Source organism: Manacus candei, unplaced genomic scaffold (genome assembly GCF_025592945.1).
Source record: "Manacus candei isolate 608988 ecotype Guabito, Panama unplaced genomic scaffold, ASM2559294v1 h1tg000016l, whole genome shotgun sequence".
Lineage (NCBI taxonomy): Eukaryota > Metazoa > Chordata > Aves > Passeriformes > Pipridae > Manacus > Manacus candei.
In genome coordinates this window covers 1235640-1254580 of record NW_026138064.1, presented here as the reverse complement: position 1 = coordinate 1254580, position 18941 = coordinate 1235640, and the positions used below count along the sequence as shown (strand labels likewise).

Below are 18941 nucleotides of genomic sequence, written 5' to 3'. Positions count from 1 at the left end.
CAATTTTTTTTACAAATAAGAAAGAGGAATCAAAGTGTACTGAATGTGAATAATGATTACAGAAACCTTTATTAGATTACAGTGTCAGGCAATTGAAAAAGAAAGTTTATGTTGAAAGGGTGAGAAGGATAAATGGATGCTCAAAATCTGCAGATTAAAAAAAAAAAACCAAACCAAAATAAAAAAAACACTTCAGTAACTTTCTAACTGGACAGTGTTATTTGATTTATATTTCATAGCATGTTAAAACTCTGAGGTAGGAGTCAAATATTGGATACTGATACTATCTTATTATTTATCTTTTATTGTCTACTCAAGATATTTAAGGAAGAGAAGTGTTTTAACAAAGCATAGTCTGTTCACTCTGAACAAAGCTGTTCTGCATTAAATAGGCATTCTGGTTGTTTTACTTTTAATCAGCTGGAAAATAGATTTTTTTTTAAGACCACCAGTATTTGGTAAAGTTTTTCTATCATTCATAGCATGGGAACTAGACAGAAATTTGCTGTGACCTAATTAATCCTAATAATGTGTTAACCCTTAGAATGTGCATGTACTATTGAATATGCACTTTCTGATGGAAAAGATTTTGTATATAAAGTTTCCTCTCAGTTGAAGGTCAATACCTTCAAAGTAATTTCATTCTTTATTGAGTTGAAAATAGCCGGGGTATTTCTACTGTGGCACATAATGTTTGAGAGACAATTTTTACTACTTATTAATCTATGAGAAAACATTTCAGCCAGATCAAAAATTTAGTATTTACAAAATTTTAGAGAATATGTCAAGCATCCTTAACACTTGATATGTTAAACATATATATATAATGCTATACTTAGTTTAGTTTCATTTAATGTATACACATATCTTCTGGTCTTTACATGATGCAGACTGAATCCCAGAAGCTGATTGTTTTGCATGCAATACAAGATGGTCTCCTGGAGGGGAATGAAACATTTACCATTCAACTTGTCTCTACTGGTGATGCAGAGATATCTCCTGTAAATGGTAAAGAATTTATTCAGTATCTTCTATTTGGAGATATTCCATATGAGAACTCTTCTAAGTCTGTTCATATTATTTTAGTCTGCAGTACTTAAGTCTGTTCATATTATTTTAGTCTGCAGTACTTAAGTGTTTTGTGTACAGCTATTTGGTAGCAATTTTGAAAGTCTTTTTCCCTAAGTTGTTTCCTTGCCTGAAGAAATCAAAGAGAATTCTATGGGCCCTCTGTGAAGCTGAGTCTTAACCACTCATGTCAGAAAATTTACAAAAGTTAGCTCATTGGATAGTTGTCATTTACCATAAGAAGCTTTGTTCTTTTCATAGGTTTTGCAACTATTATTATTTTGGGAGATGAAGGTGCTTCTGGAGTGGTCGGGATAGCCTATTCATCCAGGGATGTTCTGATTGGAGAACCTTCAGGAAATTATAATGGAACTGCTCTTATTAGGTGGGTATATCTCTCATTTTTCCAAAGGAAGGACAACAACTCAAATTCAAAAGCTATGAGACTCCATATTTGGCAAGAATTTATCAAGTGCTGCATTTCACCGTCACTTCTATAATCAGAACTATTTTTAAAATTAGATGGTTGGTTTTAAAGAAGGGCAGAATGTACTATGTATGTGTCTTTTCAGTATTACTGGGAAGGTCCAAATATTCCTCTCAAATTATTTATAACATAGTTTTCTTCTAGCAGAATTTGCATCTTTAACATTGATGCGTTAAAGGAAAGAGGATCGTAATGAAAGCAAAGTGGCAAGGGAATCAGTGACATTTCAAGGTGTTTTGTGTTTTGTGCTTTCCAGAATTCAATTTGGAATTTGTGCTTGAACAGAATTTCAGTACATTGCTGGGTTGTCTAGAATAAACAATATGGGAACTTGGGTTTTGGTGGAAATAAGAAGCAATTGTTTCATTCAGTCAACTGAAAACAAGGAGAAGAAATTAAGACATTCCCATACCTTCTAAGACCATTAGAAAAAAAGATTATGACACTTTCCATTGGCGAAATAGCAAATATACACAACGGAACAGCTTCTTGTGCTGCTACAAGAAGCCCAGAAAACAAAATGAGGCCTTGTGCTGCAGGTGGTTGTAGATCATGTGGGAGATCATGTTATGTGCAGACAAATCTTTACCATGACTTAGTTCATCAAGTCAGATGTTATGTGTAGGGTTTTAGACAAGTATCAGACAAAACATTTCTTAGAAGATCTCACAGCGGTATTCTAGTGTCCTTCTGCCTTATAAACCAAATTACCTCTGGGCATTGCCCTAAAGCCCAGTTTCTCTTCTGCTTTGCATATCTTTTCTCTGGAAAAGCAGAATGGAACCTAGAGAAATCAATTTTGAGACTCCATCTTTGGCTATATATGCAAAGAAACTAGAAGGATTTCTTGGTAAAAATACAACTTGAGATGTTGCCCAAACTTCAGAAGTGTTACTGCTTAAAGATGGAATTCTAATGATCTTAATAGTGATCAAGTATGTTAAAACTCAAGCTTCACAGTGCTAATAACATTACTTTCATGCACAACATTATGATTTACTCTCTCTAGACTGGATATTAAATACTAAAGGTAGAAATAAAATCTGTGTTTATGTTCTTACCTGCAGCCTCATACGTGGCCCAGGGATTTTTGGGGAGATTGTAATATATTGGAATATAACACCTCCTCATCACACAGAATTTACTGAGATATCGGGGACCTTGACCATGCGAGATAGGCAGTCTGCAGCAGTTGTTCTAATACAGGTATACGAGAGATGTTACACCAGTAGCTATTTCAAGTACTTACTTTTGTTTCCTTAGAATCTTAGTTAGCAATTAGTTATATCTTTATCTCTGGAAATGGTTTGAAGCCTTTTAGCTTTTGTTGGTGCTTCTCCCCAGGTTGTAGATGACAACTGTCCTGAGGAGAAGCATTACTACCAGTTTCAACTAACCAGAATCAGTGGTGGAGGACACATAAATGAATCTAGCAGCACAGCAAATATTACCATGGCTGCCAGCGATTATCCATATGGAGAGTTTGCATTTTCCCGGGAACTGTTGCTAACAATGGAAGAAGAAAAATGGGTATTAGATTAAAATTCCTTCTTATGTAAAATTTCTGATAGATATCAGTTTTGTTGCTAGAATTATGCTTAACTTGAGAAAGAAAATAAATTGTCTCCAGAATTATTGTCTGCAGCTTTTGGAATACTCTGAGAAAGAAGGCTTTCTGCTAAGGTTCATGTACTGTGTACTTAATAAATCAAATTGTTGTTATGTGTTACCATTGAAAAGGTCCCTTTAGAACAGCCTGCTAAAGGCAACTGTAACAGAAAACAAAGCCATTTTTTAAAGAAAATGTCCTCTTTCCCTCAGGTTAACATCACTGTTGTGCGTTCCAGGGGATCCTATGGCAAAGTACGTCTTTGGTTTCAGATTTTAGATGGGACTGCAGAGGAGGGAATGGATTTCACTCCCACAGTAAGGGAATTGGTGTTTGAACCACAGGAGGAGAGTAAAATGATTTTGATTGAAATTCATGACGATGATTTTCCTGAAGGTCCTGAAGATTTTTCAGTGATGATTACAGAAGTGGAACTCCAAGGAAGGTAAAGATAAAATTCTCAGTTGATTGGTTACAAGCAGAAGAACTATCTTTGGATTCTGATCTGCCTGTATAAAGTCATTACTGTATTTCTTCTGTTTTACTGTAAATTCTGTAAGAATGCTATTGTTGTAATCATAATAGAAATTGGATATATGGTTAACCCAATTATTTTAACATTAGTATAAAGATATTGCTTATTAAGATTTATTAAAGTTTGAAGTCCATACATTACAAACAAGTTCTCAAGTTGCAAGAAATTAGAATAAAATGAGAAAGAACAAATAAAAGATATGCATTTCTGTGTATAAACTACTATTTTTGCATACAAAATAATATGAAAAAATGTGACAAAATGTCTTCAGCAATAACTGTCAGACAGTGAAAGTGTTTGCAGTAGCTGACAAATTGTCATGTACACACCTTAATACTTTCACAAGAATTTTAAAGTGTATTTTTATATAATTTTCTTTCTTATGTCCTTGCAAGTAGATTTGATTTTACTGTAAGAGAAAATGGTCTACAGGTGGATCAGCCTCCAATAATAGGAAATATCTCCACAGTACGGATCACTATTGCAAAAAGCGATAATGCCGAAGGCATCATAGAATTTGATCCACAGTATATCCTTCTAGAAGGTAAGTTTGCCTCAAGTTTTCACTGTGGTTTTGAAGATAAGGCTATGGCATAAATTTTGAAATTAAGTAACTTTTTCTCAATTATTTTTGCAGTGGAAGAGGATGCTGGATTAATCATGATTCCCGTGGTGAGAAAGCATGGAACTTACGGCAATGTCACAGCTGATTTTCTTTCTCAAAGTATTTCTGCACTTCCTGATGGTGTTGACTATATCATCCATAATAATTCTGTAATTTTTTATCATGGACAGAACCAGTCTTTTATTTATATCTCTATTATAAATGATGAAGAAAGGTAATGAAATTTTCATACATTTATTCAACAGTTTACTTCTGATAAATCCCTTTTTAGCGTATGCAATATGTCTATGTGTAGAGCTGTGTGCGAGCTGAATTGAAAAACAAATTTCTTCAAAGATAAAAAATCACCTAAGTTTGAAGGGGAAAAAAAGAAGCTGTTATAGTGTCATAGTTTCTAACAAATATTATGCAATCAAATACAGTTTTTAATTAGATTATTAGAAATTTTGGGTGTCAATGGTACTGCTGTGAAGAATAAAATATTTTTCTATATTGTTGTTTAACTTAACACTAATAGAAATTAGAACATTGTTTCTTTTTTTAAATATCACCATTCTATACAAATGGGAGAAACCTTCTACATTATGTCTACAGAGATGATTTCTGTATTCCTTTAAACAGATGCGATTGGGTACATGATTGTATTAATAAGTACAGTTTTAATTTTATTTTTTTTTCACTCGGATGTCTCAGAATCTCTTTTTCTTTTTCCATATAGTGAATTTGCAGAGCAATTTGAAATCCAGCTGACAGGAGCCACTGGTGGGGCAGTCCTGGGGCTTCACCTGGTAAGCCAGGTCACCATTGCAAAAAGTGACTCCCCCCAGGGCATGGTCCGATTTCTCAACCAAAGCCGAATTAACCTCCCCAACCCTGATGCACCCACAACAGTGTCCCTGGTGCTGGAAAGGACTGGAAGGCTGTTGGGGGAGACTCAGGTGGGCCCTGGCTGTCAAAGACTGAATGTTTTCTGGTCAAAAAGCTCTTGCATTTTCCTTCAAGAGCCTCCTTGGTGATTGATTTCTAATAGGATAATTACAGCTTTTTATTAAACATGAATTGAATATGATTGTAGCATAACAAAATGTCGTTACCTTTCTAAACTCCTCTTTCGTCTCCTGCTTTCCTTTATTATGGTCTTGTTTACATTGTTTTGAACTAGCTCTCAATCTCATAAAAAATATGGTTAACTACATGCACTACCACTAATTTAATTTAATTCAGGAAATTGCTTACTATAAATTTTCTAGATTATTTTTTTACTTTATACAGGCCACTGACGAAGTGAAAGTATAAATATGAGACAAGACAGGCCTTTCACATTCTGGGCAAATGACTGGAAAATATGCATTAAAAGCCTTGAGATCTTCCTCTCCTCATAAAAAAATTGCATCGGTCTTCTCTGACTTTTTCTAGAAGTCATTGGAGAAAAGTGTAAAACAATTAAATTATCAAAATAATAATTGCAAAGGGCTGAATATGACCTCCTCAAAAGCAGTCTAATTTATGGAAAATTTTGGAAATGTTATCACTTTTAATCAGGCTGAAGAAATATAGATTATAACTTGCAGGATTAAAAACTTTTATGGCAGAAAATGTTTGTCATTTTCAATCTTGATATCACTTCACAGGGAATGGTTTTGGAGTGCTCATGTGGGAAGTTCTGCCAAATCAATCACAAAAGGGAGGGAAATTGAAACTGGCCTGTGTGATTCCTGTTACATGCTGAAGAAATCTTAGTTTCTTTTCTATTACTCATATCAGGAATTTAATAAACTGGCCTTGTAACTAACTAATGCTTCAAAATTTCCATTTTTAAATTGTCGTGTTTATTTTTCCAAAGGCTTATATATTTTGACCCGTAGAATTAATTTGACTATTTTGTGTTCTGTATTAACAGCAAAGATTTAAACACAGCTGATTTGGCTGATATAAGTACTTGTGGTATTCTGCCATTTCTCCCCTTGGGGTGCTATTATAATATATCACTCCTCTGAATCTGAAACTGATGTCTTCCACAGATTAATTGGGACATCTTGGGACCCAATTCAGAAGAGGTTTTGTCTCCCCTGAATAGTGACATTGGTGACCCTGTGAATGGATCATTCTATTTTGAAGAAGGAGAGGGAGGTCAAAGAACTATTAATTTACAAATCCATCCTCATGAAGAAATTGAAGTTCAGGAGACTTTCATTATTAGACTGAGCCTTATGAAAGGTGAAACAGAAATAGATTCTAAGGCAAGCAGCATTACACTAATAGTAAGTCATTATTGCTCTTCTTTCCTCAGAGGTTTCTTTTGATATTTCTATTTATCTCGCAAAGTGTTTAAAAATTAACCACAGTGATTACATAGTTTGTAATTTGGCTTTTTTGTCCTTTGTACCAATGTGGTGTATTGCTACATCTTCACTTCTGAGTAAAAGGGCAAAGGATCTATCTATCAGTACAAATTGGTATAAAAGCCCTGACCTGGTCTCTTATTTGTGGTTTAACGTGATTCTGTTTGGAGGAAGTGTGGATTGTGCCCTCATTTCTACATGTCAGTTTGTTTGTTATCCCTCTTGACATCTTCTTCAGAGGAAAGGAGAAAATCTGACTTTTCACAGTGCAAGAGAAATACAAAGATTTGCGAGAGAAGGCAGAGAGAGTTGTCAAAAACAAATTGCTGCTCTAGGGATACTACAACTAAGGAAATATTTATAAGGGTGCTTTAAGAAGCCCTAGAAAAAAAATCTTTCCTAGAAATTGCATTTTTATTTTAATATCTGATCTGTAAGGGAGTTGGCTCCTATTTCCACAAACCCCTCAGTAAGTCAGGTCACCCGAAATTCATGTTACAACTAGTAATTCACACAGATGGATGTGGATAAGCTCTCTCCTGTAGGGCTGAGTTTACAAACTCATAGTGTTAGAAGAGGTTCTATACACTAGCTCAAGGTGCCTGAGCATTTCCTGCTTTAATATCAAAATATTGCGATATGAGATTTGAAATAAAACTTTATTCTTTACTTCTTTAGACAGAGAGACTAAAAACTGAAAAGGGGACATTCGAAACTTTCTCTACTGTCTCTTTGAACTAACAGATATCTGCCCTTGTATCATCTAGGAATGAAAATATGAACAGTTTGAACAAGAGTACAACTCACACTACTTTTCTAATTTTTGTATGCTTGTTTACTTATTTGCAGATAGAGAAATTTGGTGATCCCAATGGAGTTGTGCAGTTTGCTCCTGAATCATTAATTGAGAATAACTATACAGAACCCACAGGAGATGAAGGGCCACAAAATATCACACTGTTTGTCAAACGAATTCTAGGCACTGTGGGAGACATAACGGTATTCTCACTTTTTTACTAATAAACAGTATTATCTGAAATCATCCTCAGTATCAGTGTGTGGAAAAATATCTGTTGCTTGTTTCTCAAATTAATTTTAGAAAGGTTGCCTGTTAGAGTGAATTTAGCAAGGTCTTTGCTTTTGATGGCAGAAAAGGAGACCATACTTTCATAGTGAGCTTTCTTTGAGATCATCACAATTTACTTTTTTTTAGCCAAAATCAAGCTTTTTTGAACCATCATTCACATGTTTTTTACCTGAAGTTTTTTAGAAGTCAGTGTTTTAACAGGGACTCATTTAAATGAAAAATAAATTTACCAATTAATAGATGCATCTGCTGTGTTTAATAAGAGTTCTTCATCCCTTTCTGATAGGAGGACTCTTGGAAACAGGAAAAACAGCAAGGATATTTTAGTGTAAAAATAGAAATAATTTTTTAAAATGTTCAGAGACTCCGTATAGTTTTATATAAATCTTCTGAAGGTAGAGAGAGGAAATCTTAATAGTACTGTTAGTGGAATAGCACACCATTTGTAAGATAATCTTTTTGCTTCTTTTTATGCCTAAACCAATTTTTATTTTTATACCTGAACCAAATTGTGTTAAATAGCAGTCAGTTCCATATCCTGTCTATGCTGAATCGTGAATATGCAGCTTTCTAACTTTGCAAGTAATTTTGCTTCCTTTTGTTTTGTGCATTTTCCATGCTCATTTCAGGTTTACTGGGATATACACAGTGAATCTGACATCACAGGTGACTTTCTTAAGACAGAGGGCTCTATTGTCATTGCTGACCAGCAGAGTACAGCTGAGATAATTATCTGCCTGTTACCTGATGATATTCCTGAGCTGGATGAGAACTATGTGGTGCAGCTGATTTCAGTGGAAGGTGGAGCAGATATAGACCAAGAGAAAAGAATTTCAAAGATCACAGTGTTTGCCAATGATGATCCTTACGGAGTGTTTGCCCTGTACTCTGATCAGCAGTCAGTATTGGTAGAGAAGAACCTGGATCGATATGTTCAAATTAATGTAACTCGGCATGCTGGGGCATTTGGAGAAGTGATGGTTAAGTACCATTTCATGTCTCATCATGAGGAAACACTAATTGAACCTGAAAATGAGGTGGGATTCCTCACAATTGAAGATGGTGCCAGCTTTGGAGTTAAAAGAGTGCCAATAAGCAATGAGGTGTGTTTTAGCTCCTATGTTATCTACTGTTTTCATCTACTTTGTCATAATACAAATAAGATACTAAACTCTCACTAACATCCACTATGAAGAAGTAGAAAAGACAGTTTGTGTGATGAATTTCCTATTTATTGAGTAGAATGGGGTTCACATAACACATTCTCTGATAATAATTGCAAAATCACTCTATGCATCTGTGTACACACAAAGTGTGTACTTTGTGTTTCCTTACATCATTGCTTTGTGTTACTGTCAGTTCAATATCTTATTATTTACATGTATGCAGATACTTTCTCAAGTTTCCCTTTTGGGTTGTAGATGGTGATCTGTCATTACCAACCCACAGAGCAGCAGATTAATGTACCTGCAGTTCTCTGTGTTTCCCAATTGTCTGTTACTGTTATTACAGTCTTAGATCCACACTTACATACTCTTACATCCATCTTACTTATTTTTAATCCTAAGGATAAGCTAAGGCCCACTGTGTTAGATACAACTTATTAAAATGACAGTTTGCTCTACAAACTCGGACTTCAGCAAACTGCTGACGGATCACCTTCACCATATTGATGGTTTAACTGTATTTCTTTTAAGAAACATATTTAACAGAACACTTGAATATGCTGGTTTTTGTATGCAAATAGAACAAAATCTGTAGATCGTTCTGTTACTTAATTATTTGAACTGGTGGCTAACATGTTTGTTGTGGAATTACACTTCTACCTTTTTAATTAAATTCTCTTTCTCAAAGGCATTTATTTTTCCGGGCTTGAATTTTACTCTGGAACTTACTAATGTAAGCCTGGTTAGGGGAAGTGCCAAGGATGTGCCTAAAATATTAGGAAAAGCAAAGTCTGCTATGCTGCTTATTCCTGAGGAAGCTGCCAATTCACAGGTCAGTAGTCTGTTTGCAGTGTAATGTTTTTACCACAGAGGAAAGGTGCTCCTCATTGCAAAAGAGAGCTGCTATAAGAATTCAGTTGACTCTGTGAAGTTTTCATCATGGCAACCAATATAATGGCTAACAAGATTTTTCCAGTTAGTATTTGTACTGTTCATCTGATACGAATTCTTATAGAAATATCTTAATACAGTTGGAAAAAGTGTCTTCATCTATAGAACATAAATAGTTTAAATAATATGGCTAATTTATACTTTTATTTACATGAAAGGGAAATTCTGAGACTTGCAGGAAACTAATTAATCAGAACAATGCCATTTCTTTAAGAATAGCAGCCCCAAAGTAGTTAACAGCATATATGCAGTATTAAGTACAAAAAGAGATGGAGATTATGCTGAGTTTTAGTGCAGATATCTCTAAATTTGCCAAATCACTGAATGATAATTTTTTCATTTTTCTGCTCTATATGAGAGTGAGAAAAGATAATTTGTCTATTCTGGTATGGTATATGTGCTACTGTTCCCTCTTTGTATGTCAGGTAAAGGCAATAGCATGCTAAGTTTTTAACTCATAAATTTTATTGAAATTTTTATTTAATGGTTTTAATAATATTGAAGCAATTTTCTGATTTTTAATTTGCAATGGAACTTAATTCAAATACTCTTTCTGTAAACACTGATTACAGAAAGACTATTATATACTATATGCTACTATGTATCCATTTATCATTGCTTTTATAATGCGCAGATTGTCCATTCAGCCCTATTTACTGCTCAGAGAAAAAGAAAAGTAGATCAGAGTAGCAAGAATAATTTTTTGAACAATATCATGTGGCAACAACTTACTTTTCACTGGATACACAATTAATAACTTATTTTACACCTTTATCTGTCAGCAGTGGGGGCAACTTGATTTGATTTTCTTCTAAACAAGAGGCACAAAATGCTGTATTCACTGGTTTTGGTACTGAAATGTCAGTCATACTTGTTCCTTTTCCCTACAATCTAATTCTCAGAAATCTAAAATGTATTGTTAAAGAACCTGATGGAATAATATATATGCATATACACACATACATAGATGTATGTACATACATACAACTTTATGAATGCATCCTTATTGTAAAATGCCCATTTTACAAAATATAGTATGCTTTTACATATGTTAAGAGCCATTTTTATTCAATTTTCTGACAAAATCTACTATGTTTCCACAGGTTGGCTTTAAATCTGTGATATTACGACTTACAAACATTGCATCAGGGACAGGCCATGCCATCATAACCAGAAAAGGAGTTTATGGCTCTGTAACAGTTAGCTGGATTTCAGGATACCCACCAGACCTAGTCACTGACTCTGCTCAGACAGGCAATATTACTCCTTCACTTGGTGAGTACCTGTCACAATAAGTTATGTACAGCTACAAGTACAACAACTCTGACAGTTGTATAAGTGATGATACCACGTTTTAGTTATTTGTACCTCTGTACCTGTTTCTTTCATTAATGAAGAGTCACTAGAATGAAATTGTGTGATCCTATTTTTATCTGTAAGTATTTTTCTTTTATGAGCTAATCTTCATAGATAGAATGCTATGCCCCTGAAGGACAGCTTTATATAGAAAAGACCCTTATCATGAAGATTTCTTCACCCTCAGTGGAGTGGAATTGTGACTAAAGTCGCTATCTCCATATATCCTCAGATAAAAAGAGAATTCCAGTTTAGTGAGTTGGTTAGAGCACGGTGCTAATAATACCAAGGCTGAGAGTTTGATTCCCCATATAGGCCATTCACTTAAGAGCTGGACTTAATCATCCTTGTGGGTCTCTTCCAACTCAGAATATTCTGTGATTCTTCTCCTTTCAGGTACTGTTATGTTTTCCTCCAGGGAGGAAAGTAAAGTGATTTCATTTCAGGCTATTCCAAGCCTAAATAAGTGTGAGTCATTTGCCATCACTTTAACAGCAGTGCACAGCAATGTGTCTGGTGGGGCTCGCCTGAGGTAAGGATGTTACTTACACTTTCAAGTTGCAGAGATGCTGTAAGAATTATGACCTGTATATAGGCATATACCTCATACAAATCCGTATTAAATTATAGGTAGCTAGAAAATTTTAGTGCCTTCTTTGATAAATTTGTATGTCTTGTCTCAGGTGGAAACAAGTGTCAGTACTGCAGATCTAACCTGATTGGAACTGAGACTTTGCTTCAATTCCAGTCTGTTTCTTGTCATTGGGATCCAAAGTGCCTAGAATGTTCCTAGAATGATGGAAACAGTTAGGAAAATGAAGAACTGAGAACAATAGTTAACCAGGAAGCTGAAGAACGAAATAAACTTTGACAATTTTCAGTGTCCCTAAAACTCCATATTTAGAAGATCTTAGATAACAAACATTAATTAAAATAAATAAAATGAAACAAGAAATGCTGTAGAAATGCTTAACTTATATAAAACCCTCTTTTTATTCTTAAAAAAAACCACATTACTTTCAGTGTAGGTTTTCATCTCAGTTAAGCTGTTATCTGTTCTTCAAACTATTTTCATTCTTCTTTACTCGTTGATAGCTAAAAGTGGTATGAAAAGAATGAACGTAGAGTGACACTGTGTGAGAAGGCTATTGGTTTCACCATATTAGACTTACACTGGCAAATCTGAAGGAAGCAAGGAGCTAGCAAGGTGGCTAAATTCCTCAAACTGACCCCTTCTCTTGGGCTTGTCCACCCTATGGACTGGTGTTCTCAGGGCTCACGTTCACTGTGCGAGTCAAATACCTTGAGTGTATAAGAATGACCTTTCCTAGAAAACGTGAGACTACATCCCACAGCAAATAGAGCTGACAATTACTTTGGAGATTTTTTGGCTTCTGTAGTGGTGGAGGGGTCTCGTTTGTTAGCCAAAACCACTCACTGTAATTGTAGTGTCATTTGGTAGCCTCTGGCACTGAATAATGGGTCAGTTTTAGAGATAAATTTACTACCCAAGATTTAACAGTGTCTTAGTCTAATATTTTCTGATAAGAAGGGGATATATTTAATATGAATAAAATAAAGCTAAAACTGATATTGATAACAAGGCTCAGATCTGGAAAAAAGTATGATGAGTAATGTTGTGAAGGGGCAGTTAGTATTTCAAAGCTCCACTGTATATTTTAAAATAACTTTCCGTTCTTCTCTAGCTTCCTGGCTAAAACTGTAGATCTGCTAGCATCTGACTACTCCTCAGTTTTCCCTCGGTACAGGAAGTTTGTTCAGTGTTTAAAACCGGTATTACTTGTAGTGGCTGTATTGTATTCGTGCATTATGTCCACAACAGGAAAACATACTTTCCTTTGCCTCTCCGTTTTCCAGGAAGACCATATTTTATATATAATTTACTCAGTATCCTGTACTGACTTAGGATGTGTTGAGTCCATGGAGGGCTTTTTAATTCAATCACTGCAAAAGCATTTTTCAGTGACCCTCTTTATGTCTTGCTTTATATAGTTGCTATTTCTTTCCTCTACCGTTACACATTTTCTAATCCACTTTCTTACAGCCATCATTGATTTGCACACTGAAAATTATTATGCTTGACTGTTTTACTTTTTGTTATTCATATTTCCTCTCTCAACCTTGGTATCTTTTCTATTTCAGGTCAGGATTTACTATAGCTGAAATTGAGCCAATGGGGATATTCCAGTTTGATCTTAACTCAAGATCTGTTTCAGTTGAAGAAGATGTACAGACAGTCACTCTACATGTACAACGATTGTTTGGGTTTCGAAGTAATCTCACTAAATTGACATACGAGACCATTCCAGGAAGTGCCAAACCACAGGAGGACTTTATACCCATCTACAATGGAGAGCTTATGTTTTTACATTTTCAGACAAGTGCTGTGATAGAATTATCAATAATTGATGACACTGTGTCTGAAATAGAGGAATTTTTTTTTGTAAATTTGACTTCTGTGGAAATTCTGGATGTTCAACCTGTGAACCTTGCCTGGAGTCCACGTTTAAATCCAGCTTTCAGTGTTGCAACAGTTAATATCCTGGCTAATGATATTCTTCATGGAATACTAAGTCTGGGGCCAGAATTTATTTATGTTGAAGAAGATGCAAACAACAATATGTCCAACACAGCAGTGCTTCAAATCAGAAGGACCAAGGAATTTACTGGTGATATTAAAATAACTGTAAAAACCTTTGGGGGAGTGAGTGCACAGAGTGGTGTAGATTTATATCCTTTTGCAAATGTTCATGGAAAATCAAACTTCACATGGGCAATGGAAGGAGAAGATTTTGAAGAACAGACAGTCTCTCTGACTTTGCTAGATGGAGAAAGAGAAAGCATGGTATCCATAAAAATTTTTGATGATGATGAGCCTGAAGGCCAGGAATTATTTTATGTTTTCCTCTCAAATCCTGAATATGGGGCTCAGATTGTGGAAGGGAAGGATGAACATGGATTTGCTGCTTTTTCAACAGTAATTATTGCAGGTAAAATCATTTCCCCCAGAAAACGAGTAAACATATTTGAATTAAATAACAGTAAATTATTCTGGTAGCAATTTTGATGTAAAGATTGTGATTCTATGTGGTAATAAGCACGGTACTCTGTTCCCAAATCTTAGGTTTTCCAGATCAGAGGAAGCATTTAGTCCGCTAAACCCATTGTACATCCCTTAGTAATGTAGCTCAAAATACATTTTTAGATGGTGCTTATCTCTCTTCTTTTCCTATTTTACTTCATGATAGGAGATGGCTGAGCAGAAAGCGTTTACCTTGCAGCTGTAGAAGCATTTGCAGGCTCATTTCGATTTGCCATTTTCCTTGTGCCAACCCTTCCCCTGGTACCTGAAGTTCCTATCTCAAAAGATCCATGACTTCCAAATTTAAAGAACAATTGGGATGCTTTATGATACAGATCTGTGGCTATGAGAAGTGTCACCAACTAATTTTGATCTGAATATGAAAGTATCCAACAGGAACCTGTTGCAGAGGTGCTGGGCTTCCATTATTCATTCTCATTTCTCAAGTATACATTCAGGAATGCTTTAAGCTTTTTTAACTTTTTTTTTCCCTTTCCTAACTTGATCTAGAACATATGATTTTGTGAATGAAAATGTCATGGGGCATTTGAATACAGGAAGACTTAGTTCCTAAGATTACCATAAAACCATAAGATTACCTGAAACAGGAAAAACATAAAAATTCAGTGATCTGTTATTTAAATAATGCGTTTTGACAGCAGTCCTTGATGGGAGACAATGAGCATAAGTTAAAATGAGATTTCGCCTGGGTGTAAGGAAACATTTTTTTCCTCTGTAGACATAGAAGTTTACAGAGAGGCAGTGGCACAGGTTGCTCGGAGAGGTTGCACAGTCTCTTTCCACCCCTGGAATATTTCAAGCCCCAGCAACACAAAGTCCTGAGCCATGTGGTGTGTTTCAGAGCTGATTCAGCTTTCAGAAGGGTATTGGAACTAGAAGGCCCTTTTAACTAGAGTTGTGCTGGCATTTTGTCAGATGTATTTCATATGCTTTGTATTTTTAAGTTGTCTTTTGCTTTTGCGATGTATAGAGTTTCTACAAAGTATAAAAAAACAGTTTCTGCTTTTTTTTGTTGATACTGTGCAGTTCATATATGCAGTGGTGTCATCCTCTCCTTCTGGGGATGGAAGAAAGGAATAGGCCTGCAAGGCAAGAAAAACTTCCTGTTTTTCTTTCAGTCACTATGCTACTGTGAGAAAGTGATGTCAGAGCTCCAGTTTCTCTTAGCTTTTAGATATCTATCAGGCTTACCAACTGAATATAAACCAATCTTAACTGCAATATAGCTTAAGATTTAGAAACAAGTTGGGAATTGGAACAAGCATGTACCTGCATTTAACTGTATAGATAAATACCACAGGTTAAATGTTTGTGTATGCACATAACCAAACACACAGTTTCTGTTCATCTTATATATACTGACATTTAGTAATCACTGGCATGGAACCAAATAGCCTTTTCAATTGCAGAGTAAAGCCGTCACTACCTGCAAGGAGAAATCCTTTAGGAGCAAGATTTAATGAGGCAATGTAAAGACATTAGTTTCCTCTCATTAACACTGTTTGTTTTTTCTTCCACTACTGTTTTACTGAAGTTATTTACATCTTCCCCTGAGAAAAAATTAGTGTTTTAGAGCTCCCTATGAATTAAAGATGCAAGAGAAAAGCTGATGTAACAATCTGGGGAAATGAATGGGTTCAACAACATTCTGGGTAGGATGAATAAGAAAGCTTGAATTTTGTCTTTGGAAGCCCATCTTTGTCCCAATATCTAGTGTTACAATGCTGTCCATCTAGGCATACATTGGGGTCCACTTCTGTTCAGAAAGAGCATTGTAAGTGTTATTATAAATATAAAATAATATGACTAAAGTGATGTTTTATAAGGGCATTATAAGCAAGGCTTTGTCAAAAGCTGTTCTGGACTACTGTAACACCTGGTCTCTTGAAGCCAAGGGACACAGAATTCAATCAGTGTGAATTCAATTATCTGCAAAAATAGTGCCAGGACTCTCATAAGGAATTTACTTTCAAAAACACTTATTCTACAGCTTAAAATAAAATTTGGAAATGCCAACATTTGAAGTTCTAAATAATTATGGAGCGTAAATTAAAGTAGAAATATTAAAAGAAATTTTCTTGAGGTGTCTCCAGATAGTACTTCAAATAGTACTTTTCAGCATGCTTTTGATACCTTGTTGTTTGGGGTTTTTTAACAATTATCCGTAAAATTATAATTTACTCTCAGCTTAACTATCTTGCTTATTAGTTTCGTGGACTGTTTCCTACATAGGAAGTGATCTCCAGAATGGCATTTTGGGATTCATTCCAGAAGTACAAAGTGGTTTGGTACTTGATGAAGACTCAGAAAACAGAGAGGTGCTGCTGACTGTCGCACGACAACCGAACAGGTGCAGGCAACAGCTGATTCCAGTGCTCTCCCACACTCTGTAATGGGTTGTGTTGAATCACAGAAGCTGCTGTTAGTGGAAGAGGTTTTCATCACAGAGGTTTAAAATAAGTCTTTGCTTTTCAGCTCTTTTAATAACTTTCCAGAATTTGGCAAAGGGACATTTAAGTTGTGAATGTAATTAGAGCTGTCACAGTGTTGGTGTACGGCAGAACAGGAAAAAAACCCAAATGCTTTCCAGCTTATACTGTAAGACAGCAAGTATGAAGGTTTTACTTAAGGTGAAGTATTTGCACTGCTAAAGATGTAACTCTAGTTCTCATCTCCTTTTGTAGTATAAGTAGCTGTGAATACAGCTACTGTGAATACAGGAATTAAGAAGTTACATACCAGTATGCTTATGTCTTCATTCACAGAGATAGTATGAGCTTTTTTCTAATTAATATATATATGTAGTACGCTTATGTGGACTTTAAACAAATATGTTCAAGTACTCTAAGTTCCTTAGAGTTATAGGAAAGACAAATTCTGCCTGGCTTTCCAGGCAGATGGTTATTATAATATTAAGGAAAGTACTTGGGAACATCCCTGTCTTCCAAGCACCAGTTTCTTACTCAGATAATCACATGTTGTCTGTAACAAAAATTGAGGAGAATCTGAGTGCCCATAATTGCTTTATTTTATCCCTCTGTTACTTTTTTAATAATCTGAATAGATTTTAGAGGAAGGAATGTAAATAAAAAAGAGCTATTTTTTCATTGTAAAGAAGTTTATTCCCTAATAAGTTTTGAACAGTAACATAAAACGTATGTTACCTCTGTGTTTTATGTTTCTTAAAGTAGTGCTCTCCTTCAGTACATGTATACTCCTCTGTTTTGTTTATAGGGCTTTTGAAGACGTGGAGATCTTCTGGCGCGTGACCTTTAATAAAACAGTTGTTGTCCTTCTGAAGGATGGCATGAACTTGGAGAATGAACTTGTATCTGTGCTGGGAGCCACGACCTGCATGGCAGGTCAGACAATGTGCAACATCTCCATTGAAATAAAGCCTGATGAGGTAAGTAGTTATTGCTTATTTATGTACAGCACTATGATATTGAATTGCAATTTATCAAGATGAAAAAAACTCCTCTGATCCAGAGAAACTGATGTTTAGTTTGAAGATAATAACTTGACATCTGCTTAGTTTCTCTGCAACATGTTATTTGTAGGCTTGTACTGCCTCTATTGTGACTGGTAAAAATTTGGGAAGGAGATGAGTGTTTAGTTTAAAGGCTAAATTACAGATCTCAGATTTTCATGGAACAATAAGAAGAAAAGAATGGAGTTGTTTCAGTGAAATGCTTATTCATATACTGAAGTGTCATCCTTCACACAGTTTTTCATCTATCAAAGCACTTCTTGGGGTGATTTATCGAAAGCATATTCTATAAATAATATCTCATTCCACAAAAGAACTTTTATTCCAATTTGTATGTAATTTTAAATTCCTAAATCTAGCACAGTGATCTGTGAAAGATCTACTCATAAAACTGCGTAAGAATCTCTGAGTGTCTAAAATTCTGTTGCTATGCACATCCAGCTTGTGAATAGTGAAGTTCAGTATAGGAGCCATCATCCACTAAATGGCATTTTTCAGTTCGGTGTGCCTAAGCGTAAGTGCCTATGAGTCCCAGCTGGCACTCTCAAATACAGATATGATTGAACTAAACACAAAGCACAGCATTCAGGCTTTTTATTGAAAAGAGAAGGAAAAAATATTTTTGTGTGAATAACTAGGGGTTAGAGTAATCCCTTAGGAAAGGAAGGATTAATGTTTGATTAATGTTTCTTTCAAAGTCTGGGAATTTTAAACTTTCTAAGAAATTATCCTAGCAGCCCGGCTAGTGTCAAAGCTGAGGTCTAGGCAGTGGAAAAAGACTGGATGAGAAAGTTTCCGTGTTTTTTTCTGACTTCATTTTAGAGAATAATTGAAGATGTTGGATATGGGAAGTAGAGATTTCCTACTAGGAACCAGGATGCATTCTCTTAGTTCAGTAAGAGGACCATTTTCCATCTTCATATGTTATCTTTACAATACAGACCCAATGAATTGCTGCCTTGCTGACTAAAATGGGGTTTTGAACCAATTTAGTCCAAAGGAGTGATATCACTGTTTAATGACAGAAGTGCAGAAGCTGCAGAGACTTGCAGTTGTGACACATGAAGCAAAAGTCTGTGCCACTCTAGCAAGTGCTAATGG

General features: G+C 35.3%; 1 protein-coding gene across 1 annotated transcript in view; it reads left to right on the top strand.

The window, feature by feature from the left end:
- The window catches only part of ADGRV1 (adhesion G protein-coupled receptor V1), a 274545-nt gene that overhangs the window by 105438 nt on the left and 150166 nt on the right, over window positions 1-18941 (top strand). Inside the window, exons 70-86 of the mRNA XM_051782549.1 lie at window positions 891-1008; window positions 1330-1453; window positions 2623-2761; window positions 2900-3085; window positions 3377-3609; window positions 4095-4243; window positions 4337-4538; window positions 5043-5262; window positions 6346-6585; window positions 7516-7665; window positions 8383-8856; window positions 9608-9751; window positions 10974-11145; window positions 11623-11758; window positions 13390-14237; window positions 16583-16700; window positions 17585-17756. Of these exons, the coding sequence (XP_051638509.1) occupies window positions 891-1008; window positions 1330-1453; window positions 2623-2761; window positions 2900-3085; window positions 3377-3609; window positions 4095-4243; window positions 4337-4538; window positions 5043-5262; window positions 6346-6585; window positions 7516-7665; window positions 8383-8856; window positions 9608-9751; window positions 10974-11145; window positions 11623-11758; window positions 13390-14237; window positions 16583-16700; window positions 17585-17756 (3825 nt within the window). The remainder of the gene's footprint in view (window positions 1-890; window positions 1009-1329; window positions 1454-2622; window positions 2762-2899; window positions 3086-3376; window positions 3610-4094; window positions 4244-4336; window positions 4539-5042; window positions 5263-6345; window positions 6586-7515; window positions 7666-8382; window positions 8857-9607; window positions 9752-10973; window positions 11146-11622; window positions 11759-13389; window positions 14238-16582; window positions 16701-17584; window positions 17757-18941) is intronic.